This window comes from Alexandromys fortis, unplaced genomic scaffold (assembly GCF_014885135.2).
Source record: "Alexandromys fortis isolate MF-2015 unplaced genomic scaffold, M_Fortis_MF-2015_v1.1 scaffold_9, whole genome shotgun sequence".
Classification (NCBI taxonomy): Eukaryota; Metazoa; Chordata; class Mammalia; order Rodentia; family Cricetidae; genus Alexandromys; species Alexandromys fortis.
In genome coordinates, this window is record NW_026067892.1 from 2,995,024 (window position 1) to 3,009,662 (window position 14,639).

Genomic DNA, 14,639 nt, shown 5'->3' on the forward strand with positions numbered 1-14,639 from the left:
CTGGGTTGCCTGAAGCCAGGGCTTCCTACCCGCCTCGAAGGGCTCCTGGTGGGCCAACGGCAGTTGTAGAGGACAGCCAGTGCTCGGCAGGGTCACGGCTTAGCCTTTGATGCACTCTGTGTGCATGGGGGAGAGGCGCTTTGGCTTTGGCTGTGTGGCCACCACTCACCCCAAGCCGCTGGGGAGAGATCCAGGTTAAGGCAGAAAGAGCGTCATCTCCCTTGGTTTCACCATACACTTTCTCAGAAGTCCCTGCAACATCTGGAGTTGGCTGGCCCCAGCTGTCCTCTGCAGGTGCATGTGTGGCCCTTCCTCTGCACAGGAGCAGAGCCCTGCTGGGCCTTACCCTCCCACTGCCCCTCAGCTGGATCCTCAGGCAGTGCCACAGGCCCTGCCCGGAGGAGGTGCCATACCACATCCTGAGCAGGCTTAGGGTGTCTGACCCATGACTTCCCATGCAGTTCTCTCTCTCTGAAATCCCCTCAGGTGACACGCGCCTGAGGGACCCACTCCACAAACAGCAGTCTCTCCCTCTGCGCCCCGTCATCCCCCTTGTCGCCCGGATCTCAGACCAGAATGCTTCTGGGGCCCCTCCAATGACAGTCCGGGAGAAAACACGCCTAGAAAAGTTCCGTCAGCTGCTTTCCAGCCACAACACTGACTTGGGTGAGTTCCCTGGAGCCCTGGGCAAGTAGGTGGTGCTGTGGTGACTGGGGTCCTCAGAGGACAGAAGCTTCTTCTCTTCCTTCTTTTACTTTGTCTGGGGCCAGAGCCGTGATGCACAGGTTAGAAGTCTGTTATCAGAGACTAGGGACTGCCGTCAGTGTGACTGTCAGTGCGGTGCCTGCGCTCCATCTCTGCTACCTCCAGGGGTTCTCACACAAGTCCACACCTGGAAGTGCAGTGCTTACTTCCTGGGCCAAGGTTGCCTGATACTGACAATGAGAAATGAATCTTGCCCGGGTCAGGTTGGTGGGATCATAGCAGGACTGGGGCTGTGACAGTTTATTGCAGGCACTCAGACTTTTTATACCCTTATCAGAAACAGAATACACTGGTGGTTGCTAGGATACAGTGATGTTTGCAGGCCATGTTGCATGCTATTCAGGGTTTACAAGATTCATGCTTCAGACCAGTTGTCCTGTCAGACTTCTGTATACTTCTCTGACTTGTAGGAAATGCAGAGATATACGGTGGCCTCAATGCCTTGCTGCCTGAGGGAGTGCACTGGTCTCTAGTGCCTCAGAAGCCACAGTCTCTAATCTGAAAAACCTGTGATGTCTGCCTCTCAAGGCAGCTAGACCAGGCCAGCTCCATGATTCCCTGTGCACGCCCACAGCTTCTCTGAGCTAGTGACTGCTGCAGGTGTCCTGGCCTCCGGCAGCTCAGGGCTGTGGTATGGAGCCTTTCCCTGCTTGTCTTGGTAGGAGATATCTGGCCGAGGTTTGTTTTGGGCCTTTGTGGAAGCCCTGATTCAGGGAAGCTACTTTCTGTTGTAGATGAATTGAGGAAGTGTAGCTGGCCAGGTGTTCCCAGGGAAGTTCGACCGGTCACCTGGAGACTCTTGTCGGTGAGTTCTACCCACCATGAGAAGCGTGGGCATCACACAACCCTCTGTCTGCCAAGATTGGTCTGGGAATGTTGATCTTATGCCATAGAATTCTCTAGTCCCGCCGCCTAGCAGGCTGTGAGGCTGTGTCAGAAGAGACACATGCTTGAGAGTTTATTCCCACGCCTGCAGGTGAGTGTGTTCCTACAGACGTATGCAGAGGAGGCCAGAAGCTGACTCCTGTGGTCACAGTGTCACTTTCTTAGCAGTGTAGGGAGGATCTAGCAGCACAGGAGGACCCCAGGATGCTGGCTGAGGGCAAGCATCGACTCCTAAGTGTTCGAAATCCGTCTCCCAGCTTTGACAAGTCAGTTTGCCAGCCTCTCAGAAGCCAGACAGGCCTGACTTTGACCATGCTCAGCAGCACCCCAGCTCCTGCTCTGGGATGGATGCTTGTTCACTTAGTAAAGGCTTCCAAAGGCCTGCATGCTATGTGCACACCCCAGATCACACAAGCGCCCGTGCCAGTTCTCCAGGCACTCACCATGGAATGCGCTACATAATGCCTTTAAGGGTGTGGGGGGGATCTCTTGTCACTGTCCCCAGCCCCTGGTCTTACAGCTGTGCGGTCAGTGCCTCTGCGACTTCTAGTAAGTTCAAAGGCTGCTCAGAATGAATCTGGCAAGCAGAAAGGGAACAGGAGGCTTAGGAGGAAGAATGGGATCCAGGCTGGGAATAAGAACAGAAGCTAGGGTGCCAGTTCTGTCCTAGTCTTTTGATTCCATTCAGTGTGTTGAGCTGATGGTTCCCACTGTTACTCTGGAAAAGAATGTGTAATCTGTACCAAGAAGTGTCACAGATGTCGCCAGGTCCTTCTATTTCCCTTGGAGGCTGTGACTTGGGTCCAGCTCCCTCCCTCTGACCTCCATTTAATGCTCAGTGGGACCAATTCTGGGAGCTCCACAGTGCGAAGTGTGGGACCAAAGCCATAGCAAGTTTGGAAACCTGGCCTCCCTTCATCTGCCCACCCAGGGTCCACTAACCAGAAGAGAGCAAGCACCACGTGGCTTGGACCAAAAAGAACCCACCTGTCCTCTCCACAGTCTTCTTTCTGTTCCTTGGTGGTTTCCCAGCCACTGCTCAGGCTAAAGTGAAAATTCATCCTCTGACAGGCAGTGTTGTCTTTAGGGCTATCTCCCCGCAAACACCGAACGGCGGAAGCTGACCCTGCAGCGGAAGCGGGAGGAGTACTTTGGCTTCATTGAGCAGTATTATGACTCTCGCAATGAGGAGCATCACCAGGATACCTACAGACAGGTGAGTCTGCCCCCAGCTGAGGTACCCAGCATGCCCCTGGAGCTTCCTGGTGCAGTCCGATGTCCTGTGTGTCTAAGGCTCCCTTGCCTCTTTTCATCCAGCAGCTCTGACTCTGGCGTTTTAACATTGAATTTACTGTGTATGTATGTGTTGTGTGTATTTAAATTTTATTTTCATTTTTATCTGTGTGGATATGTGTGGATGTGTATGAACATGCACACATGAGTTTAGATGCCCGTGGAAGCCAGAAGAGGGTGTTGGATCCTTGGAGCTGGAATAGAGACTGTTGTGAGCTGCCCCATGTGGGTCTGAAAACCAGACTCAAGTCTTCAGGTAGAGCAGCAAGCACTCTTAGCTGCTGAGCCAGCTCCTGATCTTTTTCTTCCCTGAGACAGGGCCTCACTCTACTCAGGCTGACGATGAACCTGCCTCAGCTTCCTTATTGTCGGGGCTATGGGTATGTGCTGCTTACATCCTTCAGTAGATGTGCTTTAGCCCTTGCCAGCGGTGGTGCTTTCTCGTCTTTCATGTGTGTACAAATCTTCACACATACACAGACACAGGTGCGTACACACAGACACAGGTGTGTACACGCACACAGCCCTCTTGGATTACCGGTAGGTGTAGGAGTTGGTCACAAAGGCGCAGTTGACTATCCTGTGCGGATTAGGGGCCATGGGACACACAGCAGAGACAGAAGGCTCAGAAGTGGAGAGTCCCGCCTGGACTGGCACCAGTGTGCCCTGTGACTGCTACAGTGCCCACTCAGCACCCTCTGCCTGCAGAAGTCCTAGGACCTGCAGAAGTGTCTGCCAGCAGCAGCCTCACAGGAGGGAGAGCTGCATGGCTGTTCCCAGAAACCTTGTGACTTCTTCTGATGTGAACAATGTCTTTAGGACATTAGCCAGGGCACTGGAAAGGCCTCAGAGCTGATGCTAACTACATGACCTCGTGGGCCCAGAAGTGAGAGCTTTGGCTCTGGTGACTGGAGCCAGTTGCCCTGACACTCTGTCCTTGCTGACCTCATGAGCAGTCCTGTCCTGGTTCCTGTTCCAGCACATTCTTAGCAACAGTTGGAGCCCTTTTTATTCTTAGCCGTAGTTGTGGGTTTTATTTGTTATTTAGACAGGGTCTTGCTATGCATCACTGGCTGGTCTATAACTCACTTCATAGACCAGGCTGGCCTCAAACTCCTGCCTCTGTCTCTCAAGTACTGGGATTACAGGAAGGCTGTAATTACTGTTGCACACACACACACACACACACACACACACACACACACACACACAGCTGGTTTTTGAGACAGGGTTTCACTATGTTGCCTAGGCTGGCCTGGTGGACCAGTCTGTCCTCAGACCTCAGCCTCCTGAGTGCTGGGAATACAGGCCTGCACCACCACACTAGACTCTTAGGAATCATGAATGAGTAAGATCCTGAAAGAGGGGTGCATACGTGGTCAAAAGGTAAAAAGGTACCATCCCAGAGTTAACCCAACTTCAGAGAATCAGAGGAGCGCCTCGGGCGGCCTCAGGCAAGAAGCCTGTTCTGCTTGATGAAGTGGCTTATTTGGAGGGTAACATGGTGTCTAGCTGGGCTTTGTCTGTGTCAGTAAGTCTCTTAGAGCCAAACTGTGCTCTAAGCGCTCCTTTGATTGACACCTTAGACATTCTGACCCTATGTTTGGGCTGTGGCTTCTGTTTTTCAGATTCACATTGACATTCCAAGGACAAATCCTCTCATCCCGTTGTTCCAGCAGCCACTCGTCCAGGAGGTGAGCGGATCCCTACTCTCTGGTTCTCCTGCCTGGGGCCAGTGGCTCCTGTTTGGTGCCTCATGTCCAAGGTCTCACATATTCTCATCTGCCCTTCATGACAGGCCTGGGTACCAAGTAGTGCTTGGCCCGAGGCTGGAGGCAGTCAGCATCCTACCTTAAAATTCCTGTTCTCAGGTTTGTTATACTTTCTAAAACTAAAATGGTGATTTTTTTTTGTGATAAAATATATATAACATCAATTTGCCACTCTCTTCCTTTTTGTGTAAAGTGGGTAATTAATAGTACCCAACTCAAGGCACTCCATGCATTTCCAGATATTTTTTCCATTTTCCCAACTTAAATTTGGTACCCATTAAATAATAATTCCCTTTCTTCTGCCGCCATCATTCTGTTTCTTGTGTATGATGTACGCACTCCAGACCTCCAGTACAATGTATAGCAGTTGTCATTCATGGTCTGGCAGAATTCACAGTGTCAGAACTCCTTCATTAAAAATTTGTATTACATTTATTTATTTGTGTTGTGGGGGTTGGGGGGGGGCAGGGGACTGCTGACAAAGGTTGGTTTTCTCCTTCCACTCTGTGGGTCCTGGTCATCAGTCTTGTCAACAGGTGTCCCTTTATCCACCGAGTCATCTCTCCACCCATCCCTCGACTTTAAATATTCCATCATCATTGCTACTATTGCATCACGAATGTAGCACATATTATGGACACGTGGGTTACATGTCCCGTTCAGCTGTGGTGATTAATGCTGTATTGAGCATGGGTATGCAAATATGTTTCAATTTAATATTTAATTCCTTTGGAATTAAATCCAGAAGTGGCACTGGTAGTGATGTTTAAGAGCTTAAGGTAACGGAGCACATGGAAGGGTCCAGTGGGCCCTTTAACTTGTCTCCAGCCGGGATGATCACCTCATGAGGTCAGCGGCTGCCTCTGCAGTTCTCCTGCAGTCAGGACATGGAGTGTCGGGGCTTTTGAAGGGAGCTTTTTGTTCTCTTCACAATAGAGAGGGACGATGGGAAGGATCATCTGTGGCTTTGGATAATGTTCATGGGTCCATTTAAGTATAGATGCTTCTCCTGCCGGGATCTGTTGTAACTTTCAACGCCAAAGGGAAGATTGTGGGGTGATGCCGTCATTGCACTCCTGAGATGTAGCACAAAGGAAGTTGAAATGCATTTCTTTCCTCCCTTCAGTTTCTGAGGCTCGGCCCTGCTTTCTCCTCTTTCCACCTTGCGATGTTGAGATTCTTGCCTCTCATCCCTGCATGCCAGCTCTCGTTTTAGAGATGTGGGCAGTGGCTTAACGAGCGTCCCCACTAGTGGAGCTTGGATGCCAAGGTGGAGGAAGTCATGCTTTATTCTCTTCGGTTTTGCTCACATCACCCTTGTGTATAGGGTGTGGTCATTGTTAGCAAACAGAGGCAGAGCACTGACCCCAGCCACAGTGCTGAAAGATGCTTGAGCATCATGTGTAATGGGTCTGACTTGCCCCAGTAGTGGGGGAGAGGTGTGGGAAACCCTTCAGTTCATCTTCTTCTCCCTGAGGAGCAGTAACTGCAGACCCTCCTACAGTGCAGAGCCTGTGTTTCCCCCATGCAGCCGGGTTTCCTGTCTTCATTTGCATCTGTCTGCACCTTTTGAGTATGATGTGTGTGCGTCTCCATCACTCATTCCCCTGAAGAGGCTCTGCCAACTTTGTATAGTTGGCCCTGTAAAAGCCAGTCATCGAGGCTGAGACTTTGGAGTGGCGGGTGCCTTTATAAGTCCTTCGGAAAGGGCTGCCATGGAGACAGTTGTTTGATTTTTGTGACACTGGGATCAAACCCAGGGCCTCATACAGAACTGAGTCTTGACCTCTTTCCCCCACTGAGAGAGAGTGGTGGAGAGTGCTGCTCCCTCTAATTCCTTAGTGACAGGGAAGATTCAGAAAGACACCAGAGCTGGCCTGTGCGATACCTCGCTCCCAGAAGTAGAGAAGTGCTGAGTTTGTAATCTCCAGCACCGCTGTTTCCAGTTTTTAGGTTGTGGTCCCCAGGCACTGAAAAGACAGAGGGCGAGGAGCTTGGAGCAGAGCAGCGCACGTGTTCCAGCTCTCTGTGTTTCCCTTCCTTTGTCCCACAGCATCTTAAATCTCCCTAAAACGTTTCTCTGATCCCAAGATAGATGGTGATGTGATAAGTGGAGGGAGAAGTATGTCCAAAGATTAACACGTCCCCTTTCCTTCTTGTCTTCCTAGATCTTTGAAAGAATTCTCTTTATCTGGGCCATCCGACACCCTGCCAGTGGCTATGTCCAGGGGATCAATGACCTGGTCACTCCGTTCTTTGTCGTCTTCCTCTCGGAATATGTGGGTAAGCAGCACTACCACCGTGCTGAATGTGCTTTCACTTTGCTATCAGCCATCTGCTTGTTTGTCTTCCCAAGTGTGCTGCTGGTGGCAGTGTCTTGCTGAGCACGAGGCAGGGCGTCTGGGCAGTAGAGGCAGCCTGGAGCTTATCTCATGAGACATCACCCATCTCACTTACAAAGACTGGTTTCCCCAGGACGGCAGTCAAGCAGGCACCCTTCTCTTCTCAGGAAAAGAGCTTGATGGCTTAATCAGGTTATTTTTAGGGTTCTCCAGATGTGTCTCAGACCCAGTGCCCATGTGGACATTTGAGGTTAAGTACCAGCATCCATGCTGGATCTCGGGAGTAGGTTGTGGGCATGCAGAGGATGCTGGAGGGTGGGGTTGGCCAGAAGGTGCCCTGGGACCCTGCTGTCCCCTACTCTTCTGTCCTGACCATGCTGAGGCTTACCCACAGCCACAGCCTCTTCCTCCAGTCCTCAAGCAGACTCTTGGTTTTTCGAGACAAGGTTTCTTTGAAGCTTTGGAGCCTGTCCTGGAGCTCGCTTTTGTAGACCAGGCTGGCCTGCCTCTGCCTCCCAGTGCTGGGATTAAAGGTGTGCGCCACCATCGCCCAGCTCAAGCAGACTCTTAAAGGAGCCAAAGAGTTTGGTTTTCCCTTGGGTTTCCTCAGTTTCTGTGCTTAGGGATTTCAAGAAACCCATGGGTGCCCAGTGCTGTTCTCTTTGTCAAGGGAACAGAGAAAGGCTGTTGGAATCGGAATGTGTGAAGGAGCAATCAGGTGGCACAGTTATAACCTCAGTATGAGGCTGGGCATTTCAAGTTGTAGCCTGGACTGCACAGTGAAATCCTGTCTTAAAGATCAAGTGAAGAAACAAGCAAGCGCTCCTAACTGACAGAAAAGAACACTGGAAGGAACCCGGAGCGCACCACTCCCGAATTAAAGCTCTTTACCATTGCACAGTGCCGTGTCGTGCTTGTCACATTGGCCCAGCAGCTCTGTAAGGCAGACATCTCAACCTGTTTCAAAGCCTGAGCGACTTAATGAGTTTTACAAGCTCTAAGGCGGATTCTCTGACTTTAGTGCCTTTGTTCTTCTCATGACATGATCACAGCTGACCTTAGAGCCTTATCCTTGGGGTCTAATGGTGCCACCTGCACAGCCCCCATGTCAGAGTAGGGAGCATAGTTCCGTGGTCCTTGATGACTCTTTAAAACATTTAAAATTGACTATTGTATATGTGCACTGGCTGCTTGTCTGTTTACCGTGTGAGTGTAGATGTTCTCAATGGCCAGAAGAGGGCAGCAGATCCCTTAGCACTGGAGTTACAGAGGCTTGACAGCTGCCTAGTGTGGGTGTTGAGAATTGTACCCTGGCCCTCTGCAAGAGCAGGAAGTGCTCTTAGCCACGGAGCCAGCTCTCTACCCAGTGTATGCCTCTCTTTATAAAAAGAAAATACTTTTATTACTTCATGTATCTAAGTGTTTGCCTTGTCTGCATGTGTATCAGCGCAACATGTGTGTACCTGTAGCCTGTGTAGGCCAGAAGGGTGTTGGCTCTCCTAGAACTGGAGTTATAGATGTTGTAAGCCACCATGTGGGTGCTGAAAACCAAACACAAAGACTCTCTCTCCCTCTCACTCTCTCTCTCTCTCTCTCTCTCTCTCTCTCTCTCTCTCTCTCTTAATAACTTTGTTCTCCTGTATGTCAGGAATTGGGATTTAAAATTACTCCAGCTAAATGGCAGATTGTTTCAACATTATATATAAACTACCTGCCTTTTCTTTATCTTTCTCTACTTTTAAAAGCAATCTTTAGTTTGTGTGTTGTGCGTGTGTGTGTGTGTGTGTATGCATTTGCCCCCTGTGGGGATCATAGGACACTAGTGGTACCTTGAGCTCGTGTCATCAGGCTTGGTGGCCGTTACTTTTACCTACTGAGCCATCTTACTGGCCCTCTCTGGCTTTTATAAATTAGCAGTTAGCGCCCTAGCTTGCTTTGTGCTCTGTCATTGTTCACAAGAGTTGAAAGCAGCAAACCTAGTACTGGATCCATCTGGAGTTGGTGGAGAGATTGTCCACAGCTAGCTTGGCCCCAGCAGTGTCTTTACCGCAGAAGCCAGCTGTGCCAGGTCCAGCGTACAGTCCTAGAGGGGCTCCCCGCGACTGTGGTGTCCTGCACAGCCTGTCAGTCCAGCTCTGAACTAAGGAAGTGAGCATCAGCTCTTGTGTGCAGGTGTGTAGAAAAAGGCGTGTGGGCGTGTGCAAGTGATAAGGATGTCATATGGAAGAGCAGGTTGGGACACATCCAATTTATTATTCTTAAAAAATTGAATCATTTGTTTTGTGTGTCTCTGTGTGCATGCCACGGTGTGTAGAGGTCAGAGGACAACTTATGGGAGTTGGTTCTCCCTTTATACTATATGGGTTCTGGGGACCGAACTCAATTGTCAGGCCCAGCAGCAAGAACTCTTACCCACTGAGCCATCTTGCCAGCCCACCATGGCCTACCATAAGAAGCCGTTTCTTTCCATCAAAATAATCAGTGGTCAAGTTGCTTCATTCTCTTTCTCCGTGTGAAGCAAGCCAGCTGGAATTCCTTTGGAGATTGCTTAGAAGCATGATCAGATAGTACTACAACTCCCGGAGGGAAGTCCCTCCCCGACCTCTGACTCATGCCCATTCCCGTGGGACCATCTCTCCCTGCGTATGTCAGAGAGGATCAGGATTAACTTGTTCCATGCGACAGTGCTTTAAGTAAGACAGCAGAGCCTGTCTCTCACAGGTACGTAGTCTGGGGCACAAAGGTCCCACACCTATCTCTCTTGTCTTATCCTCGGCATATAGCTTTTCACTCAATATCCAGAGTACATATGTGTGTCATTGCATCTACACTCCAGCCAGCATGGAGGAAGAAGGGTAGAAGGGCATGGGGCTTTTTTCTCTTCCATTTTCGTGTGTGCGTGCGTGCGTGCGTTTATCCATGTTTGTATGTCTGGGTACGTGTGTGTGAGCATGTGTATATGCAAGTGAGTGTACTTGTGTGTGCACATGTACTTGCATACAGAGACCTGAAGTTGGTATTGAGGAGCACCTTGGTCACTCCTCCTCCGTACTCAAAAGGCAGTCTGTACATCAGCCCCAGAGCTCACTGATGTGGCTGGTCTCCCTAGGCAGCTTGCTCCAGGATTCTCTGTCCACAGGTGAACTGCTGCCCCTAGCCAGCTCCATGGCTTTTGGGGATCCAAGCTCTGATCCCTGTGCTGTGAGGTGAGCTCAGCCCTGCACACTGTTTCTGTTTAACGCCATCCTGTAACTGTGTGTGGTTCTTAAGCTACGTCTCCTGTCTGAACCCAGTTTTATGGACACACCCAGTAATAATCCTGGAAAGTCCATTCCGAGTTTACAGTCCCCAAGTTCCTTTTGCTTGGTGGAAAAGAGGGAATAGTTTCCTGCAGGCAGTTGTCAATCATCCTACTTAGACTCCTCAGACTGAGTGTTGGAGTAACTGGCCCCCCCTTCCTTAACCTGGCTGTGTTGTAACTGAGTTGGCAACAATGCCTGTCATTGAAGTCAGAAGTGCTAAGACTAGTTCAGAACCCACTTTTGTCACTTCGGCGTGTCCAGACAGCTCTGATGTGTCTAGGGCGGTGTACACGCTAAGCAGACAGTCTGCCCCTGAGCCCCCTCTGCAGCCCCTTATCTGCTTCTTGAACTTCACTCTGCTGTGCCCTGACTTCCGTAGGCCTGGAGTGAGGCACTGGCAGAGTCGGCTTCTCAGCTCACTGTATCTGCTCCTGGCTTCCATTCCAGCCACTCACAGGGGCTTGGCCATGCGGTTCCCGTCCTGAGACCCTTTCCAGCTTGAAAATCAAGCTTCTCCAGCTTGATGTGGGCTCTGTGAGTGCTGCTCTCTGCCTCCTTCCCTCAGTTCAGCATTTTTAATTTTTTTCCCCTTGAGACAGAAACTTTAACTCTGGCCATCCTGGAACTCATTGTGTAGACCAGGCTGGCCTCAAACTCACAAAGATCTGTCTGCCTCTGCCTCCTGAGTGCTGGGATTTAAGGTGTGTGTGGGGGGGGGTGGGGGTGGGTGTGGTGTGTGTCTATATGGGGTGTATGTGTATTGGTAGAGGACATCTTAAAGGAGTCAGTTAGCTGCACCATGTGAATTCCAAGATCAAATTCAGATCTTCAGGCTTGATGGCAAGGCTTCTAGAATCAACATTTTAAACCTGAAGCCTTATCATGCCTTTACCTCCTTATCCCCTGAGTGACTGCTTCCTGAGAGTCATCCTCCCTAAGACCCCAAGGTGTACTGTCCCATCATGCCCTCCTGGAACTTAGTAGTACCCCATAGCTGAGCTATTTTCTCCAGTAGCACTTCATATGCCACCATTTCCCTCTCCCTTCTCATGCTTGGAAGCCAGAGACTCTGAAGATCTCCCCTCCTCTCATGCCTTCTTTGTGGCTTCACACATACATAGATAGACCGAGACCCATATCCCATGGTTTAGGCACAGAATGCGCCAAAGGTAGTGGGATTGTGTCAGACGTGGCCACTGGGGGGCAGTATATCACACTTGTGGGCTGTACCCTGTGGGTGTCAGGGCGGTCTCCCATATCATGGAGGTGGACACGTAGGAGCTGGGATGTGGACCCTAAGCAAACAAAGCATCCTGCCTTCCACTCTTAGACATTTGCTCAAAGAGAATGGAAACTGTAAGTCCCACAAGACAGAATAAGAACATTCACAGACTGGAGAAACCGGGGATGACAGCACCAGCCATCCATAGCTGTTCTTACTGTGGGTGGAGCTCCGCCACGGAAGGAGCATGCCCGGGTGCATGTAGCTGGGAAGGCTTGGTTGTGTGGTTACAGTTATCTGGAGCTCCAGAGTGAACAATCCCAGTCTGCAGCGCTGGAGGTCAGGACCCAGGGCATTTTCGTGGGGTCCACCAGGGCGTGGCTGAGGAGGAAACTCTGACGTCATCCCCTCATTTTGCTATTGTTAACCACAGTTGTAGGGAAATACCAGAACAGAACTGTGCATCTGTGTGGTTGGTGAAGCTTGCTGTGTGGACATTATACCTTCAGAAAGACCTCCCTCCCAGTGTCTCAGCTGGTGGGTGGACTTCTTTAGTCTCTCTCTGAGGCCCCTTTCCTTTGCCGTGACTGCTTGTCAGGCTCCATTGCTGACAGAGTGGCTCTCTCCCCCCTTCTCCATCTCCTTTCTCCTGGAAGCTGCTAGAATTTGCAGCTTGCCCCTCTTGCTTTTCTCTTAAATGCTAATAAAATTGTCCTGGAGCAGCGGCTCTCAGCCTGTGGGTTGTAACCCCTTTGACAAGCCTCTGTCTCCCATCATGTTTACAGTTGGTAACAGCAGCAAAATTATGCTGTAGCAACAAAATAATTGTATGGTTGGGGGGGTCACCACAACAAGAGAAACTGTGTTAAAGGGTAACAGCACTAGGAAGGTTGAGAACCACTATCCTAGAGTGAAGGAAAAAAATACATGTTTATTTTTTTATTATGGTTGGGAGAACAGATGCTGAACTGAAAAAGGCAGGAAGGGACTGCTAGATTTTGTGACATGTCATCTTAACTGTTTTGTGGTGACAAAATGCCCTCTGGCTTCTTGACCATTTTTTGGGAGAAGTGGCCACTCAGGAGCCACATCATCCCTTTCAAAACAGTAGCCCAGAGAGAGAGAGAGAGAGAGAGAGAGAGAGAGAGAGAGAGAGAGAGAGAGAGAGAGGTGTAGGTGTCCCTGTAGGTGTCCCTGTAGGCGTACCTGTAGGTGTCCCTGTAGGTGTCCCTGTAGGCGTACCTGTAGGTGTCCCTGTAGGCGGCGTACCTGTAGGTGTCCCTGTAGGCGTACCTGTAGGTGCAGGTGGGCCAGGTGGTTCATTGTGGCTTGGGCAGCTTCACTGTGGTGAAGTAATTCTGATGACTCTGGGAGGTTGTGGTTGGAGAGACAATGAGGCAGTTGGAAGCCAATAAAGAGGAATTGCTAACACCTGGGTTCCCTGCCCGCTGCAAACTACACAGTGAAGAGCTCTGATTCCCGTAGTCTGGCATGAGGAGTGGAACTGACATGGACTCTCTGGGTATGTGTCCCGCTTGGGACCTCGGCTCTTTTTTTAAGCTGCTCCCTGGAAGAAGCAGCTTCTGGGTATGAGAGGCAGGCAGGGAGTGTGTGAAATCCTCCCAGTGGCAGCCATGTAAAGATAGCTGGAGTGCTGAGCCAAGTGGTATCCCTGTATGTAAGTACTCCCTGGAGACTCCACTGCTGGGTTTCCTGTGGGAGGGGGTGAGTGCATCCCTTAGTACCACAGTATTGTTTTTTATTTGTGTGTATGTGTGCCCGTGGAGGCTAGAGAATGGCTTTGGCTTCGCTGGAGCTGGGATTGCAGGTAGTTGTGAGCCATTCCATGTGGGTGTCAGGAACCAAACTCAGTTCCTCTGCAAGATGTACAGGTGCTCTTAACCACTGAGCCACCTCTCTAGCTCACGTCTGCCTCAGCTATCCCACACTGTAGCCAGACCTTATGTGTCATTCTGAGCTAAGCGTCAATGCTCTGATTGGCAGGCCCCGTGTGATGGTGCCTCTGGCCAGCAGCTTCTCTGTACCTCCAAAATGACATGTTTCTATGACAAGCAGAGATGTGGGCCTTGTGGAGCAGAACCACCTCCCTGTGGATCTCTTCTCCAGGAGAGCCCGAGGCTGGCTTTCCTCCACATGCCTTTGAGAGAGCCTGTATCCTCGCAGGCTCTGGCTTCTTCCACCTTCTCTGTTCCATCTGGAGGGTTGTGTTCTCAGGGTCTTGTCTGCTGTCATCAAGTCCTGGCATGAGATTCTCAGGTGACTAACACCAGCAGTGTTCACGTGACCCTCCAACCTCCTGAAGTTATACACAGAAAGGTTCTTGATTACTCGGAGGGTTGAGGCTGGAGGATTACTTGACTTTAGGAGGTCGAGGCCAACCTGGGGGACATAGTGAGACTCCTTCTCAAAACAGAACTGTGCTTTCTTATTCTTCTAACTATATGGTCATTTACTTTTTCTTGGTTTGTGTATAGTATCTGTAGGAGTGAGTGTGTATAGGTGTGAGTGTGGGCTCACATATGTACAGAGGCCAAAGGTTGGCAATGATTGACTGCAATTGATTCTGGTTTTTTAGGGGTTGGAGTGTTTTGTTTTTGAGACAGGGTCTCTCACTAGACCCAAAGTTCATCAGTTCAACTAGGCTGACTGTCTGTGAGCTTCAGAAATCCCCATTTCCACTGCCTGTACTGAGATTATGGATGCTCACTGTCGAGGACGCTCACTGTCGAGGACGCTCACTGTTGAGGGCGCTCACTGTCGAGGGTGCTCACTGTCGAGGGTGCTCACTTCTCACTGTCGAGGATGCTCACTGTCGAGGATGCTCACTGTCGAGGACGCTCACTGTCGAGGATGCTCACTGTCGAGGACGCTCACTGTCGAGGGTGCTCACTGTCGAGGACGCTCACTGTCGAGGGTGCTCACTTCTCACTGTCGAGGGTGCTCACTTCTCACTGTCGAGGACGCTCACTGTTGAGGGTGCTCACTTCTCACTGTCGAGGGTGCTCACTGTTGAGGGCGCTCACTGTCGAGGATGCTC

General features: G+C 50.5%; 1 protein-coding gene across 1 annotated transcript in view; it reads left to right on the plus strand.

Moving 5' to 3' along the window:
* Tbc1d22b (TBC1 domain family member 22B) overlaps positions 1-14,639 on the plus strand; it is a 53,381-nt gene that overhangs the window by 20,664 nt on the left and 18,078 nt on the right. The window contains exons 4-8 of the mRNA XM_050138594.1: positions 487-666; positions 1,500-1,570; positions 2,738-2,866; positions 4,572-4,637; positions 6,884-6,998. Coding sequence (XP_049994551.1) covers positions 487-666; positions 1,500-1,570; positions 2,738-2,866; positions 4,572-4,637; positions 6,884-6,998 — 561 coding nt within the window. The remainder of the gene's footprint in view (positions 1-486; positions 667-1,499; positions 1,571-2,737; positions 2,867-4,571; positions 4,638-6,883; positions 6,999-14,639) is intronic.